Source organism: Gouania willdenowi, chromosome 1 (genome assembly GCF_900634775.1).
Source record: "Gouania willdenowi chromosome 1, fGouWil2.1, whole genome shotgun sequence".
Classification (NCBI taxonomy): Eukaryota; Metazoa; Chordata; class Actinopteri; order Blenniiformes; family Gobiesocidae; genus Gouania; species Gouania willdenowi.
This window is the reverse complement of record NC_041044.1, coordinates 38,145,434-38,171,596: the sequence shown is the minus strand read 5'-3', so window position 1 is coordinate 38,171,596 and position 26,163 is coordinate 38,145,434. Positions and strand designations below refer to the sequence as shown.

General features: G+C 37.6%; 2 protein-coding genes across 3 annotated transcripts in view; one reads left to right on the top strand and one right to left on the bottom strand.

Annotated features, from left to right (window-relative positions):
* Positions 1-2,175: 2,175 nt before the first annotated feature.
* On the bottom strand, positions 2,176-12,389 carry LOC114466888 (keratin, type I cytoskeletal 13-like). 2 transcript variants are annotated; one of them, XM_028452792.1, is made up of 8 exons: positions 11,910-12,388; positions 9,622-9,704; positions 8,939-9,095; positions 5,874-6,038; positions 5,662-5,787; positions 4,100-4,320; positions 3,549-3,592; positions 2,176-3,467 (listed from the first exon to the last, which is right to left on the bottom strand). In XM_028452792.1, the coding sequence occupies exons 1-8, from the start codon at positions 12,270-12,272 to the stop codon at positions 3,364-3,366; spliced, it is 1,263 nt and encodes a 420-aa protein (XP_028308593.1). In that variant the 5' UTR covers positions 12,273-12,388; the 3' UTR covers positions 2,176-3,363. The 2 variants fall into 2 exon arrangements, with proteins under 2 accessions (XP_028308593.1, XP_028308668.1); XM_028452867.1 differs by lacking the exons at positions 2,176-3,467; positions 3,549-3,592 and having other exon boundaries at positions 4,096-4,320; positions 11,910-12,389.
* Positions 12,123-26,163, top strand: part of krt222 (keratin 222) — a 47,442-nt gene continuing 33,401 nt past the window's right edge. The window contains exon 1 of the mRNA XM_028452244.1: positions 12,123-12,371. The gene's annotated coding sequence lies outside the window, so the exon portion shown is untranslated. The remainder of the gene's footprint in view (positions 12,372-26,163) is intronic.

The following is a 26,163-nucleotide window of genomic DNA, read 5'->3' as shown; positions in this document are numbered from 1 at the left end:
CTGCAGCTATGTAGCAAGTATGAGCTCTGTCTGTCCCTGAACACCAGAGATATTTGAGGCACAGACACACACGCACACATACATACAGAGATTCCTTGCTTTGATAAATAGATGTCATAATGACATATAGGAAACAATGATTTTAAAAAAAATATTGCCAACAACGGGAACACGACCCTCAGCGTTGGTATTTTAAAGCTGTAGGCCTCGATCAATCAACTGAGGATCATTTGTTAAAATATGTAAAAGGTTGAAAATGCTGCACAAAAGTTTGTTTTGATCTCCACCCTAAACACTTTCTAGGGCTAAAGCGAGATTCTTGTCAGGGTGGGCAAAAAAAAAAAATATGATTAAATACATAGACCCTCTCGAGATTTGCGCCAACCACAATGTGTGTAACATATACAATAATGCAAGATTGATTTATAAACATCATTGATAATGTTGACTATAAAGATTTGCGTTGACGCCACATTTAATGTTGTAAATAAATCAGCTTTCTGCTTTTTTTTTCTGCAGTACCATACATGAACTGCTGGGTGCAGTGTCGCTTCACCATTTACATTGTGAGGAAGAACTGCGCAACAGAAGAAGAACCAAGTCACATGACTCGAGCACCAAAAAAATAACTTATTTTTAAAAGAACAACAAATTAATCCATATTCACTGTATTTTACACATTCACTGTGTTTTATGTCACTTGACATATTTGTATATTATGCACATTATAATAAGAATTGTATTTTTTCAAATTAATTTGAAAAACTTCACGTATGCTTTAGGGACTTGTACTACGAAGCTGGATTTCTTCTTATTGCACTAACTTCCGTGATTTATTCGGTGTGACCTTTACCACGACGCTGGTTAACTTCTTACCGGGCGAAATCACCATGGTAACTTAGGCTGCACACCTAACCTGATCGTGACCAGCCTCCTGACCAGTTTTTTTTTAAATATGACGCTGAGATAAGAATTATTTTTTTTTACCACAAATGTTACTACATTGACAATAATTAATGCAAATGACTACTTATACTTAATATATAAAATAACAATACAAAAACCAAGTGATGCACAAACATCTGAAACATTACTATACAGTTTTCCCAGTCATTTTCTTTTTCAAATTATTAAACTTTTATGCTATGATGGGTCAAAATGGACTGCAGGCTTTTGATTTAGACGCTTGTGCATTAATCATTTGGTAAATTAACACAAAGCACAATGTCAAAGTGCATTCATTACGCCTTAAGAAATAGTATATACAGTTGTGTACATGTGGAAGTGTTAAATTATGATTACACTGGAGGCTCACAGACTTTTGAGAGAGAGATTGTGTGAGATATTTAAGATTTTGAAACTAGACTAATCTGAATTTGTTATTCAAAGCAAAAATATTGCAGTTAAAAGTGTGAGGAAATATACTTTTAGGGTAATTATGTGAAATAATATACATGATAAACGTGCCTGAGCTGCAGATAAAAGTTAAGTCATGATAAAGGATGTAAACAGCTTTCCTAAATATTACTAATGTTACTGTTACTGACCTCTACTGGTAGTTTATCAACACTGCACCCAAAAGCACCACCAGATTTATGTTGGTGTATCTTTGTCTTTATCATTCAATCCCAAAATTATAACATGTACATAAATTAAAAAATTAAAATTAAGAAAACTGAATAATAACAATACAAATCCTCCTCCATAACAAACTTGCCTGTTCGTTCAAAGAAGTGCTAAACCTTCAGGTACTTCATTTGAATGTTATTAGCAAAGCTTACTCAACCTCCAGGCAAACAAAGATAAGTAAAGACAAAGACGTGCTCTTAATTTTGCATTTATTGGAACAAAGTTCAAATTAGAGCTTAAATGACAAAAAAGGAAAAAGGAGTCAAACTCAAAAAAATAGATCATTTCATTTCACCTCACCTTGTTTTCTTGAAAACCACATTTAAACTCAGGCATTTCATCAGCTGCCCAAACAAATTCACAACCTGGCAAAAAAAAAAATCTGCCTTCCATCTCATTTCCTATCGTGCACTTAGATAGGATTGTGTAGCTGAATAAGCATCTCCTCCTGAGCGGACTGAGATAGACCATTTTCATTTGTTTAAAGATCTAAGAATTGTGTAAAGTCATATCAGTGAAACTGATAAAAACACTATCAATCTTTGCTTTTTTAATATTTTATAAACTTTAATGAAAAATGTACAATATTGAAAAGACGTGGAAGCTTTAGCAAATAGTAACAATTTCCATAAAAATGCAAGCGAGAGTGCGAAGATGTAGTACGTTTGTGTCAAATATTGTCTTGTGTGTTCAAAAGTACAACATTACAACGATCCACTGGTCCGGTGTTGTGAGGAATTCTGGAGTGCTCCAGCAGGGGTCGCTACGCTGCTCTAATGTGCAGACAAACTAATGCTGCGTTCACACGCAAGTAGTTGGGCGCTTGTGCTCATTGAATCAGTACGTCTGTCACCAGCGTCAAAGATGAGGATGATGGGCTGCCGCTTTTGACACGTTTGGTGTGAATGCGCCATAACAATAAAGTTACAGAGGCTATCGCTAAATGGGAGCTATCAATTACATGTGAGGGACTGAAAGAAGAGAGTGGAGTAGTTTAAGGGACTTAAAGTTTAGTTTAAGGGAAGGCAAAGGCACTCAGTATGTGGCGCTGTCTGTGTGTCACAGCTCTGACTCGAGTCTGTTGCCTTTGCTTTGACTGTGAGTGGATCTACAGAGCATCACTTACAAGTTGTAAATAATAACAGGAATGTTGGTACAACACTGAATTAATTAATGATGATATTAATAATAATAGTTTAGAAAAAGAGTCATTCTTTACTTGAGCAATGTGGACAAACTGCTGTGCCTCAGCAGCTGAATGTAAAAGAGCCAAAGTTTGAATGTTGAAAGTTCAAAATTATTCTGCAGTTATCTCATATTGACACGGGAAATTTCAAAACATATAACTTAAATTCTTTCCGCACTTAGGTTCTATGGACAATCTTCGTAGTGTTTTTGTATTTTCTTTTAAATAAGTCATATTTCTGGTGACAACAGACTGTCCTTTAACAAAGCCCAAACCTGTAAAAGTCTGCATGGTTCACATTTTTCAGTGTTTTCTTTATGAAAACAAATGCAATCATTAAATATTTCCTGCGTTTCAAGATAACACAATTCCTGTGCAATAACTTGATTCAGTGTGTTGAATTTACAAGATGCGAGTAATTGAGATAAATTACAGATTTACATTCAATTTTCTTTTTGTTTTTTTCTAATTGATTCACACCTCTAATTACAACAGAATAAGGCCATTTTTAACGGTAAACCAAATCTCTGAGTGCGTCTCTTGCTGTACTAATTGAGCACTGTTTCATCCAAATCCACTGTGCTGGACACCACTCTTCCATCAATGATCTCCTCGATCACCACTTTTTTCCTTTGGCTCCTCACGGGTTTCCCTGCATGTGAAGAGCCAACAACATTAAAAATGTTTCATCTGATTGAAAAATAATATAAATCATGCGTGGATGCAAACTTACGCTCCTCTTTCATTTCGAAAACCTCTTTGACGATGACGTTTTTCCTGGAAAACGGACACACAAAAAAAAGACATGAGCAAACAGTAGCTACTGTATCTGTGGTTGGAGACAAACACTATGGACCTGCTTGTACCAAACAAGCTAAACCAGTGATTCTCAACTGGTGAGTCGGGACCCAAAATAGGTTGCGGACCTGTAAGGGGTGGGTCGCGGACAGCTGGTCAAAAATAAATCAATATTTAAAGAGTAACTAAACCCTTGCTTTCTCCTGACCTGTCACTTGGAGGGAAATTCAAAAAATGTCTTGGTTTTGGGCGGGGCAACTGGGGCAGTTAAGACACACCCAGTCTATTCTATAAAATCTCCAATGAACAATCTATGCTATATTAATACCTCTATATTCACTCTTCTCTCAATCCAACCTACTCACCACAGATTGTATAGCCCACAGGTGCTAGTTTTTAGGTGAGACCAGTTGAGAACCCCTGTACTAAACTATGACTTTCAGCTGAATTTATTCTCCTGTTTGTGAGGTCACATGTTCTACTCACCTCACATCCTCTCCGTCCAGAAGCCTTCTGTATTCTGCGATCTCCATCTCCAGTCGTGTCTTGATATCGAGCAGCATCTGGTACTCCGAAGCCTGTCTCGCAATGTCCGTCTTCACGTCGCCGAGGTCGTTCTCCAGCACGTTGACCCGGGCCTGGAGCTGGGACAGCTGGATGCTGAAGCGCATCTCAGTGTCTGCCAGCTGGTTCTCCAAAGAGGCTTTCTGCACAAGACAGAATGAGAAGAAGAAGAAGGAGTGAAACCTGCGCTATGATGGAAGTGGCCTGAGGGCTAGGATAAGCTCTGAAACATTTACCAACTGGTTTTACTGTGTGTGCGTGTGCGTGTGCGTGTGCGTGTGCGCGTGCGCGTGTGCGTGTGCGTGTCTTGTGTTTTCTCCTCCAAGGAGCGCCAATAAATGCTGCATAACCAAACACATTTTACTGTATTTTGTAGTCTCATTAATACTTGATTGAACTGTATCGCCTTTGGTCCCAGCTTATACTGTTCTCTACTATAAACGTATTGTGTCTTATTGTATAGATTGTAATATTTTGCAGCATGTTGTATAGTACAGTACAGGGCAGGTGTAACAAACCCATTTTATAATATACATACATGTATTTCTATACCAGCTTATTGGTAATTGGTATTATATTTATTGTAATGAAGCTGATGATGGAAATCTTAAAATGTATTGTATTGTTTATATGGTGCAGTTGATTGATTATATATCAATGCATATTGTGTATTGAAGTCATTATTAAGTATAGGATGTAACAGTAATATTGTAATGAATTATGGGTGGATAAGGGGGTGGGACTTAGCAAGTTTATACTTTCCACTCCATTTCAAATTGATCTGTGTACATGTAGTTGTATTTTTATTACAACTTGCCACGTAATTGATTCAATTATATCTTCTTTATCTTGCATTTTATTGTATTCTATCTTCACCTCATTACATTGTGTTGTACAACATGCTACAGTGTCTAAGAGGACGTTCTTTTGATTTTATCTATTAGTCTTTAGTTCACAATTCATGATTTGCATAATACAATAGGATATATCCCGATACTAACTAATATGATATAAATCGCTATATCAATTATTTCACTTTTACGAGTACGAAATGGTATGAAATACATTTGATTTCTTTTTTTTTTTTTTTAAACTTGTAATAACAAGTAAATGGTCACTGACTGTAATTCAAATACCAATATCAAAAACAAGTGGTACGTTTATCAAGTTTTTCAAAAAAGTTGAACCTTTGCTTCTACAACAGTTTCTGTTAAGTTCTTAAATATTTTAAAAGTAACCACATACACCTATCAAAGTGTCAAGTATGATTTATGAAAAAAAAGTGCAATCAAGTTCCAGTTAAAATGCATTGAGGAGTGAGGTAGTTTAACAAGGTCTGATGTGGTTCACTGACACCTTGTAAGCGGGCGTTTACGTGCTATGCATAATGTTAGTGCAATTAAATAAATACAATCCATTTTGACATTTTATGAATCGTGATATATCATGAAATCGATTTTTTTTCTTGCACGCTTAGTCGTTACCATGCTGAGTTGGGACTGTAGTTCGATCTCCAAGGCCTGCAGGGTTCTCTTAAGCTCGTTGATCTCAGTGCGGGAAGTCTGGAGTGAATCGGTGCTGCTGGCCATCTCCTTGTTCAGAGCATCAAACTGGGGAAACATCCAGTGACAGGACGTGTCACAGAAACCCATCTCGATGATGAGAAGCTAAATGTGTGATGTCTCGTTCCACTCACCTTGGCCTTGTACCAGGCCTCCATCTCACGCTTGCTCTTGTCGGCCACGCCTTCATACTGAGCCCTGATACTGTCCAAGATGGCAGCCAGGTCCTCCTGAGGCTTGGCGTCCACTTCTACATTCACGGAGCTGCTGTTGATAGCTCCGCGCAGGGCAGCCATTTCCTACAGGGAGAGGGAGGATGGACGTCAGCTGGAATGCTGAGCTTCAGTTACACACCCAAGTAGTATTAAAAAACATTTAAAGTCACAAACAGTGGTAGAAAATGGAATTACAACTGGTAAAAGGCAGAAACTAAAGCTACGTTTGGATTGTGAGCATAGGCGGAGTTTGAAATTTGTGTCGATGCGTTGTTTATTGTTGAAAATTCATCATAAAATCAGGCCGGCGACTGCTTTCTGGTTCATTTTTGCTGCAGTACCATACATGAACTGCTGGGTGCCGTGTCGCTTCGCCATTTACATTGTGGAGAAGAATTGCACAACAGAAAAAGAACCAAACAATGTTCACATGACCCACGGGCCAGAAAATAACTTGTATTTTTAAAATAGCAACAAATGAATTAATATGTATTTTGTACAGTCACTGTTTTATGGCACTTAAAATATTTGTACATTATGTACATTATATTAAGAAATGTATTTTTTCGAATGGATAAATGAAACCGTAATGACAACTTTTGACCACTGGGGGGTGGGGGGGAGGGGCAATGCTCTCCCTGCCCCCGCAAACTCTGCGTATAATTGTGAGGCTAGACATTGGGACTTTAAAAAACTAAGCTGTTATATCTGTGCAAAGCTAACCATTTGTTAAGCCATTAGAGCCATTAATCATTATCTTTTTTCAAGTGTTATATCTTTTCCTAATCTGGCAAGAGCCAGATTGATGTGTAGCCCCTCCCTCTAACTCGAGTTCTCCACATCGATCTGAGTCTGTGTCAGGCGAATCCTTTCAGAACCAGGGAGGGACATGAACAGAATGCTTGAAGCTGATTGGGCGAAGCACCTGTCCGCCATGATTTGTTTTGGCCAATCACACGGCAGAGACGCTGCTATGGCTACAACAACAAGGCTCCGCCGGTGAAAAAAGCGTCTCTCGCTGTTGATCTTTCAAAAGGAAAATGCTGGATTCTTCAAAAACTGAGTTTATAGCAGTTTATAACATCTTTCTGTATTGATTCGGAGCAATGATTATAGTGGTAGCCCAGCTAGTTCCTCTCCCAGCAACCGCACATGCGCCAGTTTTGCTTTTGCGCTTCTGCCTTTGTCCCGCCCTAAACCACAACACTGCCTCATGATTGATTCGAACCAGTTCAGTTCGCTTACGAAGGGTAAGGGCTGGAGCAGCACAAGATGGATTCTGGTGTTTGTGAACACCAGGAGAATCCATCTTGCAGGCAAGGTCAATCTTTTCCTGCCTATTATAGTTTGTTGCGACCCCATTGCTTCATATAACTTTTTGGTAAATATTATGTATTAAATATTATTTAATCACTCCCCAAACACTGGTCATTCAAAATAAAATACACACACCACACATTTTTTAAACCTTGTTCATTCTTTGCAGCCTGGTACCAGCCTGGTATCCACGGAGCTGTACCAGTGTTTCAGTAACACTTAGCTTACATTGTATTAGCGACTCTTGTGCAAATTATGTTATACATTTATATCATATTCTAACATAACACTGAATATTTATACTGTATATATAAGTATACATTTGTAACTACATTATATTATTTTTTTTCATATCTAGCAGAACCAGATTTATTTTCCTATTGTATTTTATCATGAACAATTTTATCCTGTAATTCATTTCATTGGATCTTGCAGCTTATCTATGATGTATTTTTTGTTTTTTATTAGAGGATATTGTATCTTGTCAGACTGTTTTGATCTTGATACTTGATCACTGTACAAAAATATGTATACGATGTATTTAAAGGTACATACAAGAGAAATAAAATATTTCCTTTTCCATAAAGGAGAATTGTCCACGCCAGCATTATGGTTGAATGGTTTTAGAGGGTTTTTTAAAAAAAAAAACAATGTCACCTTTAAGCAAACAGATAATTTGTCGCTTGGTTACATAGTTGGTTTTTGTGCTGCTGTACACATTGATGTTCAAATATTTACCCATAATGATGAAACCTTGTTGGTTTGCATGACTTGTAAAAGGATAATAAGGTTCCCCCAGGGTTTACTGTGGAACCAAAGCACCTAAGGGTGACACATTCAAACCAGTTTATGGTTTCGTTGTGTTTTTATGTAAATGTCTCCTGAAGCATGACCCCGCAGCGAGACTTTCAATCTCACTCTCGCTGTGCATCGGGGCCCTAACTACCACCTCCTTTAAAACAGTGCAAATGGCACTACTGTGACAGGTAGTCTGAACTGTGGATGTGACAAGGAGCGAGAGATAGACAGCAGCAGGAAACCATGTCTTTTCCTCAAGAAAGGAAAACCAGGCCAAAAACGCAAGGAAAGAAAGGAGAGGGAGAGAAGGTGAAATGGGGGAAAGCAACTGCTTACTAAGTTCTTCAGAGGTGAGCTTTAAAACACATATTATTTTTGATTGAAATTAACCATGTGCACTCTCACACATTTAAATTCTGGAACATTCTTTTTGCACGTCAAATCTGAATTGGAAAAAAAAATAAATTAAAAAAATGACAAAATGTTGCTGCCACAAAGTCTTAAGCAGGAGGCCAGAGTGTCGCCAGGATTCTAATCATTAAATATTTACCTTTTATTAAACAGATAAATATAGCAATATGATTAATATACTTTTACTAGCCACACATTAAAAATAGAGGATTTATTAGCAACTTTTCCAAACCAATGGAATTCAGTTTCAGGCGCAGCAGCAGGCCCCCTCATCATTATATATATATATATATATATATATATATATATATATATATATATATATTAGTTATTGGATAATAATGCAAGAATACTAGTATATTAAAAAAAAAAAAAGTCTACATAATTTACAGTAGGGGCCCAACAAGATGGTTTGGGGCCCAAAATGTGGTGCTACGCCCCTGGCCCCACCCTCTCACCTCCTCATGGTTCTTCTTCAGGTAGAGCAGCTCCTCCTTCAGCCCTTCCGCCTGCATCTCCAGGTCGGTCCTCGTCATCGTCAGGTCATCCAGGACCTTACGCAGCCCGGCGATGTCAGTCTCCACCGACATACGCACGGTCAACTCGTTCTCAAACCTGCCAATGAAAAAGAAAGACCAAAAAAAGCTCAGAGGATTCACTGCATGTGCCAACCACAGTGGAACCATATGTTAAAGAGTAACTAAACCCCAAAACCTTTTTTATGCTGAATACATTAGTATTCACTAGTATATTGATATCGGATTGGGACACCCCTACCCATAATCTTAGGCTTGTTTTGAGTTTCCCTCCTTGTGGCAGGTCAGCAGAGAGCAGAGGTTTAGTTCCTCTTTATGTTAAGGTTTGGTTTATTCAGACAAGGTTTTTTCAGGAAATTGTTCTCTCCTGACATGCTTTGACTGTCAACTGCCAGAAAAGCTGATAAAAATGTTCTTAAAAACCATGAAAGAAGACAAAATGAGTCTTGCTGGAACAATTCCACAGTGGAACCAGTTTCTCCACCGTTACAGCCCTGGGATCATTTATAGTCCACGCTGCCAGGAGGGACTTGGTGAAGTACTTAAGCGATGAAAAGAAAACAATTAGGCCACTTGAAGTAATTAGTCGTGTTCCTTTCACTCACTTAATCCTGAAGTCTTCTCCTGCCAGGCGGGCGTTGTCGATCTGCAACATGAGGCGCGCATTGTCCTGTGTGGCAGCGCTGATCTACCAAGGAAACAAATACAAAAAGAAACCCACGTTTATTGTCAGGTAATCCTGATTTACTACAACTCCACAAAAGATGCATCAGCGTCTTATTATATGTCACAGGATGTTTGGACAACCACGACTCAGGTTCCTTTGTAAATTTGCATCTGTCGTTGAACTGTAATCCTCCACACTCAAAACCGACTCAAGACGGTCATTTTTGCTTTGTGTTGAAAACAAAGGAGTCAAGTACAGACGTGAGCCTAAGAAGAGGCCATTAGGATAAAAAAAACAACTTCTTCTTTGATGTTTATCTGCTGATCCCACTCACAATTATTTATCTTTATCTGGTGGATGGGGTTTGTAAGCACTGGCTTTTTTTTAAATTGACTTTATAAAAGCATTTTGAAATAAACATTTTTGCACGTTCATGATGATTTGTTGTTTTTTTTTTTTTTTTTTTTTTAAGAATTTTATATTTTGATAGCGCTTTGAGATGACTATTGTTGTCATTTGCGCTTTTTTCAAAATAAAGATGGATTTGATCTTTTATAATGATATTCTTGTCAAAATTGTCAGGTTTTCTCAATTTTTTTCATCTTTTGGTGCCACAATGTGCCAAAACCCTGCATCATAAACGTTAAACTAATACAAAAAGATCTTGGCTTTCATACAAATGACCGTTTAAGGGGGACAAAAAAATGTCTCAGCACAAGCGGTGAATGCTGTAAATTATGTTAACATGTTGAGTTTCTTTTCACCACTCGTTTACAAATTAGACGAAACTTTGTTGAGGCTTTATTTGTTTAAGAGGTGTTTATTTAAAAGTATTTGCGTGCTCCAAGAAATATTCAAAAATGCAACGCATGATTCAGATTCCCCAAAGAAAAGTGAGTTTTTGTGTCTAAATTTTGTGTCGAGAAAAGATTAAGTATAGACAACAACTTGAGTTTTTCTGTCAATGGAAATGATAAACAAATTTAGGGAAAGTTTATAGGAAAATCCATCTCAGATAAGTAAATATCCGTTTAGATCATTTGCAACGTAATGATGGAGGTTATGGAGATGTTCGAGACCACAAATTAGCAGCTTTAAACACACACAAGCAGGGACTTGTTGAGCATATAATAACCAGTATCTCTGAGGGAGCGATGAGCTGCCACACGTCAAATACTAATTAAAGTCGGATGTGTTGAACTAGCTTAGGGGTTTAATTTACAACCTTAGAATACCAAAGTTTTTATCCAATGGCAAATAGAATGTTGCATTGCTGACTTGGTATGAGCTGATTATAGAAAATCATTCATGCTTTTTTTTTTTTTTTTTTCCAATTGGATTAAACTTATTAAGATCTTCTGGTACATTTTATTCTTGAATAATACACACACAAAAGAAGATAAATAAGGAAAAAAACACTATTAAAAATAAATTGGAGGAACTAACAGACAAATAGATAAAAGATGAAATTGATTGAGAACCTTCAAGAAAGGATTAGTTCAGTGGTTCCCAAACTTTTTCGGGGGTTGTGACCCCCATTTTTATATCATAAGCTTCTAGTGACCCCAGATACATTTTTTCCTCTGCAACTAGTGTTTGTATTTGTAACACTATAATAAACATGTTCAGAGTATTCAGAGTTCCCTTGCATACGGGAAAAATCTCATGTATAAACTTTAAAAGATATAAAATGTTGCACAATTTGAACTTAATTTATTTTACACAAAGACATCTGTATAAAATAAATGGTTTGTCAAAATTTACATTTAAAAATAAATAAATCACCTACGAATTCAAATCAAAAAATTTTAAGGGTCTAAGTATAGGTAACATAATGGGTACAAACCCCAACCTGAACCACAGAAATTGGATGAGTGTTGATCAAACATGTGGATTATGTTCAATGTCCATAAAACGGAAATAAAATGTTTTAAAAATCACAAAAATAAATAAATAAATAAATTAAAAAAAAAAAAAAAACGAATTCACTTAATACCGGTTGGGTGTAGAAATTTAATGAATTACTTTACTTATTTTAAAACGTACTTAAGTACAAGTAAAATGATTGATTTAGAAATATACAAGTACCTTTGTCCTTTGGAAATGACCAAGTTTAAAATTAATAATATTATTGTTATTATTAGTATTATTATGAATAAGACAGTCTTTCCTAAACGAATAGGACACCCTAAGGTGGTCCTACAGTGCTCCTGGAGCTCCTCCTACCTTCTTCCGCAGGTCATCGATGATGACTTCGTACCGGCTGTAGTCCCTGACCTCCGGGGTCGCGTTGTCGTACCACTCCCGGATTTTGCGCTCCAGCTCGGCGTTGGCTGCCTCCAGGGTGCGGACCTTCTGCAGGTAGGAGGCCAACCTGTCGTTCAGGTTCTGCATGGTCTGCTTATCCCCTCCGACGAAGCCGAAGTCATTGCCTCCCCCGAGGCCGAACGCGGGTATGTTGTAGGAGTTGGAGGGGTAGGAGATCTGAACGTTTTTACCGCCCGCTCCTCCGTACACACTGCCGCCGGCCCGGCCGGACATGGCGGGCAGGGAGAAAAGGCTGGAGGCGTAGCGGATGCTGGAGCTCATGGTGTCTGATGGTGGCTGGAAACAGCTCTGCTGGAGGAAGATGTGGAGCACTGGAGGCTTTTATATCCTCACCTGCCGAGGTTGGGAGCGGCTCCACAGGTAGGCCACCACCATCATCACCATCCTGCTCCTACTGGGCGGGGTGGGTCACTCCCATCACACGCACACATAGGAGAAGATCCTGCCGGTCTGACGCGTTCAAGGAGGAGGAAAGTGACATGATTCACCTGCAGCCTGTGGCTTATTCATTCACACAAAGCCTGATGTCACTTTAAAAACCCCAGTGCAGGGTTTCTCAAATGGGGGTACGTGTACCTCTAGGGCAGAGGTAGGCAACTTTTATCTCAGCGGGGCAAAAAAAAATGTGTTGATCAGAGGGTCACGTGATCAACATGACAAAGTCAGGATCTCTCTATAAAAGCAAGGAAGGTCTGTGTGTGTGTGTGTGTGTGTGTGTGTGTGTGTGTGTGTGTGTGTGTGTGTGTGCGTGTGTGTGTGTGTGTGTGTGGCAAATTTCTCCCCTAGTGGTGTCTGTTCGACCTGAAACTTTTTTTTTTTTGGTGTTGCAAACGTTTATCTTAATTTTATTTCGCCCGGACGGCACATTCATGTTTATCCAGAAGTGAAACCTATTCAGCTTTTGACCTCAGTGTGAGAGGGCGCTAGCGCATCAATCTGTTCATTTGCAACCTCTAATAATAAGTAGAAGAAGACCCTCCTCCAGTCCACAAAAGAAGGTCAATGTCACGGTGTCTGTTCCACCTGAAACTTTTTTAACAGCTCCCACATGGCCCCATGGTGTACATCCATTATTCTGGACTTATTTGGTGTTGCAAAACGTTTAATTTTTATGGTACTTCCAAGTCCAGTTGTTTTTCTCTCAAATCTCACACATTAGGCGTTAGACACACGCATTTCAACAACCTGTGATGGAGTATGTGCATGCGCGCGGCTGATGCGCGCATGCACGGAGGAGATGGAGAGAGTTCCACACGGCAACCAGGAGGACAGGTAGCGAGTCACACACATCTCAAAACACGCCCTCACCACACATAAGGTATTTATATTAAGAATATACTAAATGAGTAAAATAATATTAAAATACTTCCGACGGGCACTGTACTAGTTTAGAATAATGAGTGATCTGAGTTTCTATAGTCATTTTGTGTGTTTTTCTGTCATATTGTGTGTTTGTTGTTGCTCGTTGTGAAGCATTTTGTGCATTTCTGTAGTCATTTTGTGTATTTTTCCTGTAAAACGTGTTTTTTGGAGTCATATTGTGTATTTGCGTGTTTATCATTTTGCGGGTTGTTTTTTTTTGGAGTATTTTTTGTATATTAGTACCGTGGGTTTGCTGAGTCATTTTTTGTGTTTTTCTTGTCTTTTTCTGTAGTTTTGTTGTCATTGTCTGTAATATTGTGTATTTTTGTAGTAATTTTGTGTATTGCTGTTGTCGTTTTGTTCATTTTTGTAGTAGTTTTTTTTTTTAAAGTATTTTCTGTGTTTTGATCTTGTCTTTTACTGTATTTTCCTGCAATGTTGTAGTTCTTTGTATTTTGTCATTTTGTGCATTTACTTTGGGGGCGGCATGAAATTAGACCAACGGCCGCATGTGGCCCAGTTGTCTATGTCTGCCCTAGGGCTACGCAGTGGCACTTCAGGGGGTACTTGGGAGAAGGAGAGTGAGAGAGGAAAATTAACAAATGACAGCATCTGATGTTCTTTTTTTCTGATTTATATATTTTTTTTTTATCACCATTTTTCAGTGGTTCTCAAACTTTTTTGTGCTCAAGTACCCCCTTCTCTCTTATTTCTGAATCCAAAGCACCCCTATTTGTCCCCGACTACAATATTTTACTCAAATTCTATGAAAAAACAACAACTATACAGCATAATAATAGAGGAAATGAGTTATAACACATTTTTAAAGAATCTTATTTGTAAATATGTGGAAAGAAACAGTATTTAGTGCCTCCTGCATTAATTTATTTCTAGTTTTTTATAAATTTTATTATATTTTCATCTCCCACCTGGTCTACAGAATAATACAGACGAACAATGACAAAATACACAAAATGACAACAAAAACACACAAAATAATGATAGGTCAGTCTTGGTCCCACATGAACATTGAAGAACAGTCATGTGGAGACAGGGCCATCTATTAGGGAGAATAAAAGGGAGAGCAATTTGGGGCCCATCCACAAAGTCAACAATATGAATGTCCATTGTTCTATGAATCTGTGATAACCAAATTATTTATTTATCTAAAAAATATCCAGTTATCCATGAAGTGTATTATTATATACGCCATAGTAAATACACTACTGGTCCAAAGTTTTAGAACGCCACACTTTCCCCAGTTTTTTATTGAAAATTATTCCGTTTTTAATTTATACGACTTCAGGATTAATTTAGCATAGAACAAATAAGCAATTTCAGTTATAAAAGAAATCATGGAATCCATGAACAATACTGGTCTGGTACCACAGTGTGTTCCAACACTGCTTTTATGCAGACAGAGGGTGGTTGTAAGTAACCAAGAAAATTTGGAACACCTGTAGTAATTAAAGGGGACATATAATGAAAAATCCACTTTTGCAGTTTTTTGATCACATATGAGTTATTTTCAGTGTCTATCGACACACAAAATGTGAAATAAAACCATCCAGTAGTTTGTTTGTGGTCTGTGTAAGTCTTATAACACAGAGAAAATTTCTCCGTTTCAAATTTTCTAAGTTTGTGACATCACAAGCGCTTAGGGAAATACAATACACTCCCCTCCACTGGTAACTGCACCCATGGACTCCACCCCCAACCTGATGAAAACTTTTGAGAAAGTCCACCATTGTTTTTTCTGCTAGTAAAGGAGTGATGGCTACCGGTAAAACTAAATACAGAACTCGCCTGCTGCCGGTGCCGCGCTTCCACAGTGAACGTACACTGTATTGTAGGCATTGTTTGTTCATGCGCAGGTGTACTCCGCTCTTATGGTTTCCAGCACATCTTGGGGTTTAGCACACTGGGGAACCTGTTATATTACACAGTGTGACTCATTGGTTGGACAAAACAGATGATTATCACATTAAATGCACTATTCCTGTAGTTAGAAGAGCAGAGGAGGAGAAGAAAGTGACTTGGCAGCCTCACACTCCGGTGAGAGTTTGAATGACTGCTGCTGCTGTGAGACCCTGAAGCAGCGCTGAGACGATAACCGCTTAAATATCCATGCGTTTTACTGTAATGTGCAGTTTTTTTGTCTGAAAACAATAACAGTGTGTGGATAGCAAAAATAAAATAACTTTGGTGATCACTGATCCTCTTCGTAAAAGAGCGAGTGAGTGTCTGACACGCCCACTCATGAATATGCAATAGGTAGGCCTCTAAACAGCCCGATTTCAGAACTGCTGAATAAGTGACTTTTCAGTGAGGTTGAACGATTAATCGCATTTGCGATATTATCACGATATCATGAAAAGGCTGCAATTTTTTTTTTTTTTTGGACCAACAAGCTACATCCTTATCGGTCCTGTTACGGTATTTTTAAGGTTGTGTTAATCCTCAAGCCACAGACAAGCATTGATACTGCTGTGCTGTTGTCAGTCCTCCTTAAGAACCCGCATGCAGAGCTGACTGATGGGAGGGGCTACTGTAGACACTGTTCGCCTATTTGCCTCGCGTCATGAGTAGGCGTGTCTGTACACGTTATCTACACATTTATTATTGTTTTCAGCCAGTAAAACACATGGCTATTTAAACGGCTATTGTGATTTTGAGTCAGAAAACTGTGTGCCACTGCAGAAGCAGATAAGTTGTGTGTGTGCGCACGCCGTGGCGAGTGCTGGCAGGTAAACCCGCTGCGGCCGCTGGGTCGTCTCGGCGTAGCAGTTGGCTGCATAGGTTTAACCGCACATCGGCCACTACCGTTTAATTCGATTAGTGACTTGCGATCATATATTATCTTACAGCTAAAACGTTGCAAGTTAATATGGCAAAACAGGGGTAAATCAAAATAGTGAGCCTTGTTGTCACGAGCCAGTGCAGCAGCAGCCATCAGAGGTACCGCATATAAATATAACTTTCATAACAGTAGTTGGCTCATTTAACACTATTTAGCATTTAGCTTTTTAGTTTTATACGATTCCGGGAAGTTTAAGAGACAGTAAACTCCTAAAAGGGAAAGATGATGGAACAGAAACGAAATGGAACTTTGGAAGACAAAAAAAATGAAAGCCCTCTCGTCTTGTTGTGCTCATTAACAACATCAAACATCTGTTTTATCTGATGCTGCATGCAAGCAGGTAAACCACAAAGACTGACTTTTAGGGATGTAACGATTAATCGTAAGGCAGTTAAAAATCGATTCATAGGTATCACGGTTGATATCGATTTTCTGACAATTGAATCGCAGTACTTTTTTTAACCAGCAGAGGGCGCTATCCGGAAGTGTTGGCGGCGGGTGGAGTCTGCTAATACTTTCTTTCTGGCTGCCTTCTACTCTTAAATATGTTAATAAATGATTCATTACCCCTTTAATTCCGAAAGAATATCTGTAATATTACTTGAATATCTGTAAAAGTCACGTTTTTCTATTAGCTCTGTCTGCTAGCATAGCTTCTCTTCTTCACTGCAAGATATTTGCATGCCAACCGACCACTGGGTTACCAGCGCCCTCTGCTGGTCCAAACAAATATGACGTAAATCAGTGCAATGACGGTTTTTTTTTTTTTTAAAGTCCAATTGTTAAGACACAAAATACATTTTCCGTTGCACTTTCAAAAGAAAAAGAACTATTATGCAGTTTTTCATTGTTTATTATAGAACCAGAATTTAAATTAATAGGCTTCATTTTCATTTGACAATGAAAAATAAAAGGAAAATAATACAGTATTTTCTTGTTTTTTTCCCAAAAAAAAAATTTGTCTACAGTCCCATTTTGTAAATGAAAAAAATCGTGAGAGAATCGTATCGTGAACCCAGTATCGTAAATCGAATCGTATCGGGAGTTGAGTGAATCGTTACATCCCTACTGACTTTCCAGAATGACAACTTTGTCACATTGCGTGTGTGTACAAACAATAAATCTTTCTCCAAATGACAGCCTGTAATGTATCACAAGTGTCAACAAGTTCAATTACATGCCATTTCAAAGAATGAACTGCACCAACAGAGAATCGACAGAAGTGTTTTTATAGGTTCAATTGTTCAGCTAAAACATTACTGTCATTTTAAGTGTTTTCACTAACTTTGGTTGTTTACGAAAAATAGTTCCGTCCAACTTTGTCGCGCCTCAGGGATTTTGCTGCCACTGCATACGTGATTACAGTTGAGCACTTGTTTAGTCCTTGACTTTACATGTTGAATTAGTAGTTTGACTCATGAACTGGCAGAAAGGTGTGTTTGAATAGAAGCCATAATGTATCTAATCAACCTGCGTGCTTATTATTTATTTCATCCTTTATCCAGGCCTACTATTGAAAGAAACATCTGCGAAATAAAGTCAACTTTTGAGTTCTTCTTTCCATTGTGTGATGTCTGCAGCTGTCCTCTGTTTTATGATCCTTACATCCTGTGTCTGGCAGTCCGTCAACATGTTTTAATTCAGCCATATAAGGAGTGTTAGGTGTTCCCATAGTCACCAGCAGGAAATACAGCCATCACTGCTATCAAACGGACATACTCATGTTTTACTGCTTGTAAAAGTTTGAAATAAGGTCCTTTCATTTGCAGGAGCTCCAATATTTTACGTTTTAGCATCCAGAGGCTCCAATTTTTACATTCTAAAAATTCCCCAATTCCACTTCATTAGCTTTCCCTAATCAGATGACATTAGTCCCATCCAGCCTGAAAATAGCCACCATTGTTCCTGTCCCCAAAAATAACATAATAAGCAGCCTTAATGACTACAGACCCGTGGCACTAACATCTGTAATCAGGAAGTGCTTTCAGAGGGCTGTCCTCCCTTACCTCAAGTCCTGCCTCCCCCAAAACCTCGACTTCGACCAGCACCAATTTGCCTACAAAGCAAATAGGTCAACGGCCTATGCCATCACCACCGTCTTCCACACTGCTACAAACCACTTGGAGCCACGGGGGAACTATGTCAGGTTGTAATAGGGGAGGGTATTTATAGAGTGTAAATGTTTACAGTTTTTAATATTTATTTTTCTTATGTTGTAGGTGTATATATATATATATATATATATATTTTTTATTTTTTTTTCATGACTGTACTGTGGAGGGAGTAGTCCTATTTCGTTGTTCACCTGTGATCAATGACAATAACGACTATTCTGTTCTACAGGCTAATAAATATCCTGAAAACGTGCCAAACATGCTTTATACTAAACGTGGGACGATATATCATCCAGAATCATTAAACACTGGACGTGGTGTCAAATCGTCCTTTGTGCCAAAATATGGTATTTACATGAGGTTTACCATTTGAGAGTGGCGTGGGAGCTGTGTTTTAAAAGCTACAAAAACATTTATTTGTACTTTATTATTCTTACTGTTTGTATAACCTTGTTGATTGTTTTAAAAGGGGGGATGTAACTATCTAACCAAGCATTATTATTATTAATAATAATAATAATAATAATAATAATAATAATAATAATAATAATAATAATAATAATAAAATCACATTAGACCATTAGAGTTCACATTGTTATGGCCGCTGCAGGCAGAATTTAGTCAATGTTTTTAAAAGTTTTTATTGTTGCCTCATTTTTTCCCAAAGCTTCTCTCAGGCTTATTGATGTCATGTGACTGCGTTAAACACAGATTACACAAGCTTCAGTTCATTTTTAAACAGGGTCGTAAAAACTAAACACTTTCGTCAGGAGAGAGAAATGGAATACCCTTCAGAGCTGTTGAGTAACTGGGTTTTCCCTGTTTGCCACCTTGTCTCCGCCATAAACTGCTGACCTTTTCTAAACCAGGAATGTCATCAACAATAAAGCCTCTTGTCCAGGACAGTCCAGCATGGCATCAACAATCCAATTTAAAATAATTGTTATTCCTTCATACCTGTTGGTGGAGAACTATTCTTTCTCTCCAAAATATTGAAGATCAATGATGAATAATATCCTGTAACATTTTTGAATTGTACAAAGAAGAAACAATCTTGTGAAAACAAAAGGATTCAGACTATAAACATAAGGGCTAGAGGGCAAAATGTCGTGCTATACAAGCTTGACAACCACTTTTTTGAAAGAATGTTGCTATGAATGAATAAAATTGAGCCTGTGTACTTGTTTTTGGGTTTTGTCAACATTTTTGATGAAACCGCTAGATGAATATTGGTTGAATAAAGAAATACAGTAATATCAGAAGAAACCATTCAGTATGTATCCTTGATGTAAATGTTTATTTGTATTCTGAAGAGGTGTGTCCTGAAAAAGTTCCTCCAATACGATATCAATAGCTTTGAGTATGAGTCAATAACATTTTTGATCCCATATATCATATCAGCATAAATCATTAATACTTTTACTGCCTATTTTCTAAGGCTTGATCATGATGACAATAGTCATTATGAGAAAAACAGAATCTATTATTAACCAATGGGTTACATAAATAACCATTAAACTCAAACATAAATGTAACAAATATTCTACAATTGAAAAAAAAAAAAAATCATTAGAGGACCATGAAAATAACCCTAAATAAATCCAATAAATACGTAAAAGCTGCTGGATTGAGTGTTTAAATCTGAGGTTTTAGACGCAGGTCGATATAATGATACGTTTTGTAGATAGATAGATAGGTTTTCCATAATGTTATATTTTGTTGCTCACAGATAATATTCTTAGACAAACAGAAGGAGGAAATGAAACTAAGCTTGAGGCTAAAGTCAACAAAACACAAGATGAAAAACTTGAAGCTTGTGTACCCTTAAACTTCATCTTAAAACAGAGGTGAATCCTTGGTCGTGGAACTGTTTCATTGGTGAAAAGTTTTTACGAAGCTTCCGATTCTGTGGTTCAGCCACCATGCTATGGTAATGACACCCATGCAAATATTTACAAAAAAGGAGCATGACTGAATGAGTTTTTCATTGTGCTTGTACGGTTTGTTGTTTTTTTAAAATGGGGATTTAATTGTTTGGCATTCAGGTGACCAGTGTCTGGACTTGACATGTTTACTCTTCATAAACCTTTTCGTCTTCCTACTTGTCAGACTTGTAGCACAGATCTGTCAAGATGATTTACTGTACATTTGAATATTGATATTGGCAGCATTAGCAGTGTACACACTAACGAACTACTTGGCAGCCGGTGTTGAGGAATTAGAAGGAAGTAGACCAATTTTATGATTAGTGGGTGTTGCTGGATCAGAAGTAGTCACGTTCCATTTTTGTATCTACGTTGCCTTTTACTCTACTTTAAGAAGAATATGGTGCAAAAAAAAAAATGAGATGCCCTTCAATGAGTTCCAACTTTCACAAACCTCAGTCGTCTTCTGCTTAATAACTTTATTTATTTATTTGACAGGGACATTGCACAACAAATGTGTTGCACAGACCAGAGATAGCTACAAGCTGATTTTCATCTGTAGTCCCTGGACACAGGCAAAGTGACAGCAGGTTTATACAGTGGACAATGAGCATTCTTAATTAAGAGTCCATTCACAGAATAAAAACAGATAAAGCACTGTCAAAAGGATCACCTCAACAAACAGTCAATGCAATATTTAGAGTATTTACAATTGCAATTACAATTATTTACAGTTCAATGTACCTTCTTACATTTTTAATAATACCCTGATTAACCATTGCTAATGATCACAAGTCTGACCATCTTTCAACCACGTCTTTAGGTTAAGTTTAAACTGTTGCAAGGTGTTACTCTTACGAACAATTAATAGCAAGTTTTCCCTGCAGCTTTCACAGAGAAGCAATTCTGTCCAAAGGTAGAGGACCTAAAGTTCACATAACAGTCTCCTCTGCCTCGACACAAGATTTCACAAACATTCTCAGGGGCTGTGGGGCCAAATCATGAAGAATTGTATACACTAAACTGACATTGGAAAACAAAATGAAAATTTCAAACGTTGATAATTTATACTTCTTCACAATGTTACAGTAGTGGTATGAAACCGGTTTTTTATCTAATGTTTTGAGTGCCTGTTTGTACAAGCTTTGAAACGGCTGTAACGCAGTGTTGGTGGATAGAGACCAAGTTGTGATGCAATATGTAAAATGTGAAATTATCATCACATGCATATAAAGCTTGGCTGCATCTGTGCTCATTTGAGGGCGAATATCTCTGAACTGCGATAAATTAAATTTTACAATTTTTATCAGTTTATAAGAAGGCTATTAAATGTTATGAATGCCTTTCAGTGCTTTAAATGATTTAATTTAGTGAGTGTAAAGAAAAATGATTCCTTAAAGGTTTGAAAAGGTTTGCAGTTTATCTACTTGCACACCCCAAATAATCCACTGGCCCATCTGGTGATCCACTCAAGTTGCCGACCACAACCTTGAGGACTTACCTTCGACTTTGTTTGACATATTTTCCCAACCACAGTGTGTGTAAAAAGCTGACTGACAGCCAAGCTTGAAACTCCTAGTGTAATTGTTTTATCGGGAGCCAGTACACTGTCACCCCGAGGTAACTCTCAGGACTTATACACCAAATGAATACATTTATTATAATGATGCACAGTTTATTTCTGCTTCCCTGGTGGTCGACTTCTGCTTTTGACGGATCTCCGTCGATACTTTTCTATACCAGCCTTTTTTATTTAACGTCAAGATATTAATGACGCTTTGATGGTTTTTAACTTGCTCTCCCAGTCGGTCAGGCACTGCCACCCCTGCTTGTCACGAGCATCGAGCTGCTTCCTTGCAAATGATCAGTTCTAGAAAGATCTTGGAGGACTTTCTTTTGTTTGCTTGATTTCTTGAGCACGTCAAACTCGTTTCATGTTCGAGCCTTGGCGCAATGAAAGTTTTGGAATGGTGTGCGTCAACGCGAAATTAGTCAGCTAAGGTGGAATGATCAGCATTTACGGTTAAGGTGTGTCTGAGGATAGACTGGGATGGGCCGGAAAAAAAACGTGTCCTAAATGATTAGAAGCTTCTCCACACCAGTATAATGACCCCTGACATTAAAGCAAATAACCGTACACTGCTGATTGGATTGGCCTATATTTGGCTAGGCTAGACTACAAGTCCTCTTTTGACGCTCTGTCTCAATTGGTTTCTGATCTTATGCAAAGGAACTATAAGCATATATCTTGACTGACAGAACACTGCAATGTGCACTAATTCTATGTCCCACGAGAGCAAACCAGCTCTACAATCAAGGCCTTACAACATTTGTCTTTCAATGATAATCAGTTGCAGTAATTGGAGCAATCATTGCAATTATTGTTGAGTTTTATTACACCGAGAGGACAGTAACTGTTGTTTTTACACTTTGTATTTATAAAAGAGGTAATATTTCATCATTAAACATAATTTCATGATTCTTGTCTACTCGTCTAATAAGACTTAAAATGAGGGCAATTACTTTTCTACAAGTTGATTTTCCAACACAACAGAAGCCACTCTCATTACTCTCATTAAGTTAATTTACCATTGAGGCTTGTCAGAGACACATGATTTAAGGCATTCATAAGGGTGATCAGTAACTTCTGAAAAGCCTAATTAACTTTGTCAGTTATAGGGAGAGATGTTACGTATCCACTTTTTCCCCTGGTGCCGCGACTTCCTGTTAATTGGTGCACCTTCCTGTGGGATAGATATAATAACAAAGGAAATAGGCTTTCTTAGAGTAAGCAGTTGCTAAATTATCTTTATTTCCAGAGACACAGAACACAGTCTTTTTTTTTCAGTCTTTTACTTTTAATAATCATTACTACAGCAACTGGATGTGATTAGATGTACAACTTCCTGTTTGGATCAAAGAAGTAGCAATCACAAATCCAAAAATACTGTTGGCAGATTATTCTCAAGCAATTTACTTTGTGGTTATACACAAAGACAATCTGAAGTATAACGATTAAGAGGAGTCAAATTTTCTGTTGGTTATAAGTGTATACTTTTTATCCAGAGTTCTTATTGTGAAAGTATGGATAAAAGGAAAAGTCAAACTGTGTTTTTTGGTTTTTTTTTTTAAATCTGTTTATCATGGGTTTTTGAATCAGGAAGTAGTTGAATAAAGAAGTAGTGGTGCTAGGGTAGAAAGGAAAAAGTGGAAATATGGATTTGACCAATACTGTACCAGTACTCGTCTAGCGATTCCGAGCAGGAAAATTGTTGCATCACTACTATTTACTAACTGGCTGTTAGGCTTGGCGTTCTGGAAAACGTCAACTTATTTAACCTTTAGTATTATCCAGCGGATCAGAAGTTGCGATCTGAACGCAAACCAAGTCAAACCAATCACACCACCCGCCTCCATGCTAGACTTTAAATCATTTCTGAAAAAGGTCTGACTCATGTTCCAGGGAAACCTGGAAGACCGTTTCTTACGTTCAGTACAAAGAAAGCAGGTTGAAACAGGACAGTGTTTGAAAACTGGCTAGAAAGTTGGGAATGACATTCTCTTCATGTCATTAAATAGGTTTACACTGGAAATCTGTGTACAGAGATAAAGATGCCAAAAAAATGTAATCACATAAGCCTAAACTTACATATCGCCAACGGATAATTAGCACTGCGGTTGGATAAAAGGGTGTGACGAAGCACATTCAAAGCTCCTGTCGACTGACGAGTAGACACTGTTAGCTTGACTTTGTTAGTAACAGATCCAGAATCCAAACTAAAAGATTAAAGGTTACTCTTAAAACAGACCTCCCACATCTCAACGGATGAAAAAATACAGTGAAACAGTGCTACATGTTAACAAGAGCTCTAAACCGAGTTGATCAATGGAAAGACAAAGAATGAACCTGTCAATGACTAGAATCAGAATCAAAGTCGTAGGGCCTCCACTTTTCTATGATTGTAGAAAACTGACAAAATAAACCGAATTCATGTTCTAAAATGGAAAAATCAACCTGACCATTAAAATGCAATCCAACCCTTTTCTTATTTCAAAGTTTTGAGACAATTTCACCAGAAAACAGGTCATTGAATGTTTAGAAATTGTGACAAATTGACTAATAATTACAGTATGTCAGTTCAAAATTTCTTGCTACATATTATTTTGTGATTGAAAATTCATGAAGTGTGTTTTAATGTGTTGCAATAAACAAGTGGTTCAGATTATTTTGACTGCATTCAAATATGAAAGGCTTTGGTACAAAGTGGTAATTATTTTACCTGTTGACATCATGTCGGTTATTAAAGGAATCACAAATAATGTTTTGGGACCAAATCATACATTTCTATGGTATTTTTCTTGTTTAACTGGTGGCTGAGGGCCTAGCATTGTAGCTAACGTCACTCTTGCAATGTAGTTTTGCGTCATTTTAGCGTAACCATCCCGATTTTGTAAATCACCGGAAGCATATAAAATGTCAAATCAATAACAATAGTTGACTCTATTAACCCTTTTTATAGGGATGTAACGATTAATCGTAAGGCAGTTAAAAATCGATTCATAGGTATAACGATTCACATCGATGCTGTGAAAATTGAGTCGCAGTACTTTTTTTAAGAAGAAGTGTTGGCGGCGAGCGAAATCTGCTAATACTTTCTTTCTGGCCGCCTTCTACTCTTAATCATATTCATAAATGATTCCTTACCCCTTTAGCACCGAAAGAATATCTGTAATATTACGTGAATATCTGTAAAAGTCACGTTTTTCTATTAGCTCTGTCTGCTAGCATAGCATCTCTTCTTCACTGCAAAATATCTGCATGCCAACCGACCACTGGGTTACCTGCGCCCTCTGCTGGTTCAAACAAATATCTGATTGTTAAGACACAAAATACATTTTCAGTTGCACTTTTAAAAAGAAATAAGAACTATTATGCAGTTTTGTATTGTTTACTATAGAACCAGAATTTAAATAATAAGTTTCTTCTTCATTTGTATTACTCCTTTATTTATTTCATTCAAGATTTATTTTTTGTTAAATTGCATTGTTTTGAATAGTTTATCAAGGGATTCTTTTGACAATGAAAAATAGTATAGTATTTTCCCAAAAAAAATAAAGGAATATTTTTCAGTCATTTATATACAGTCCCATTTTGTAAAATAAATTGTGAGAGAATCGTATCGTGAACCCAGTATCGTGAATCGAATCGTATCGGGAGTTGAGTGAATCGTTTCATCCCTACCTATTTAGCATGTTGGTACAGTTTCAGTCAAGTCATCTAAATAGGGAAAGATGATGAAACTAAACAGAAAAGTGCAACATGGCAATGGCTAAACCCCAAAATGGAATTTGGGAAATTTGGAAATAGAAACTCAAAGGCGCTACTGAATGTCATTGAATGACACCTCTGGACAATGTCACCAATGTTAAAAACATGCATGTTCTAGTGGTGGGGGACACTACATGATCATGGGGAAAACATTCTAAATAATTCATCTCAATGGTCTTTATCTAGCTAGAGCCTTTTCTCGAATTGTGGGTGGCCTACAAGGTCCTGTTTGGAGCCCAGTTGCCCAGAATGTGTTTGTATTTGGCTTTGATTTTAACACTTGTGTTGTAAAATATAATTTCCTCAGATCTCTGAAAACACCTCTTCAGGTAAATTCTCGATGGACTAGATCTGATACTACCCTCCTCTGTTCCACAGGCCCACAGTGTTTGTACTTCAATTAGTTCAGACATGTCGATTTGAGTGTAGTCAAGCCTGAGTGAAAAACTGAGGAAAGACGGCCACACCCTAACAACAAGAACAAGTCTGTCTTTTGTTTGTGGACTTTGATCTTTGCCAATGTTGTTTCTGTAACAGAAAAAGGAGCATAATGGAAAGCCTC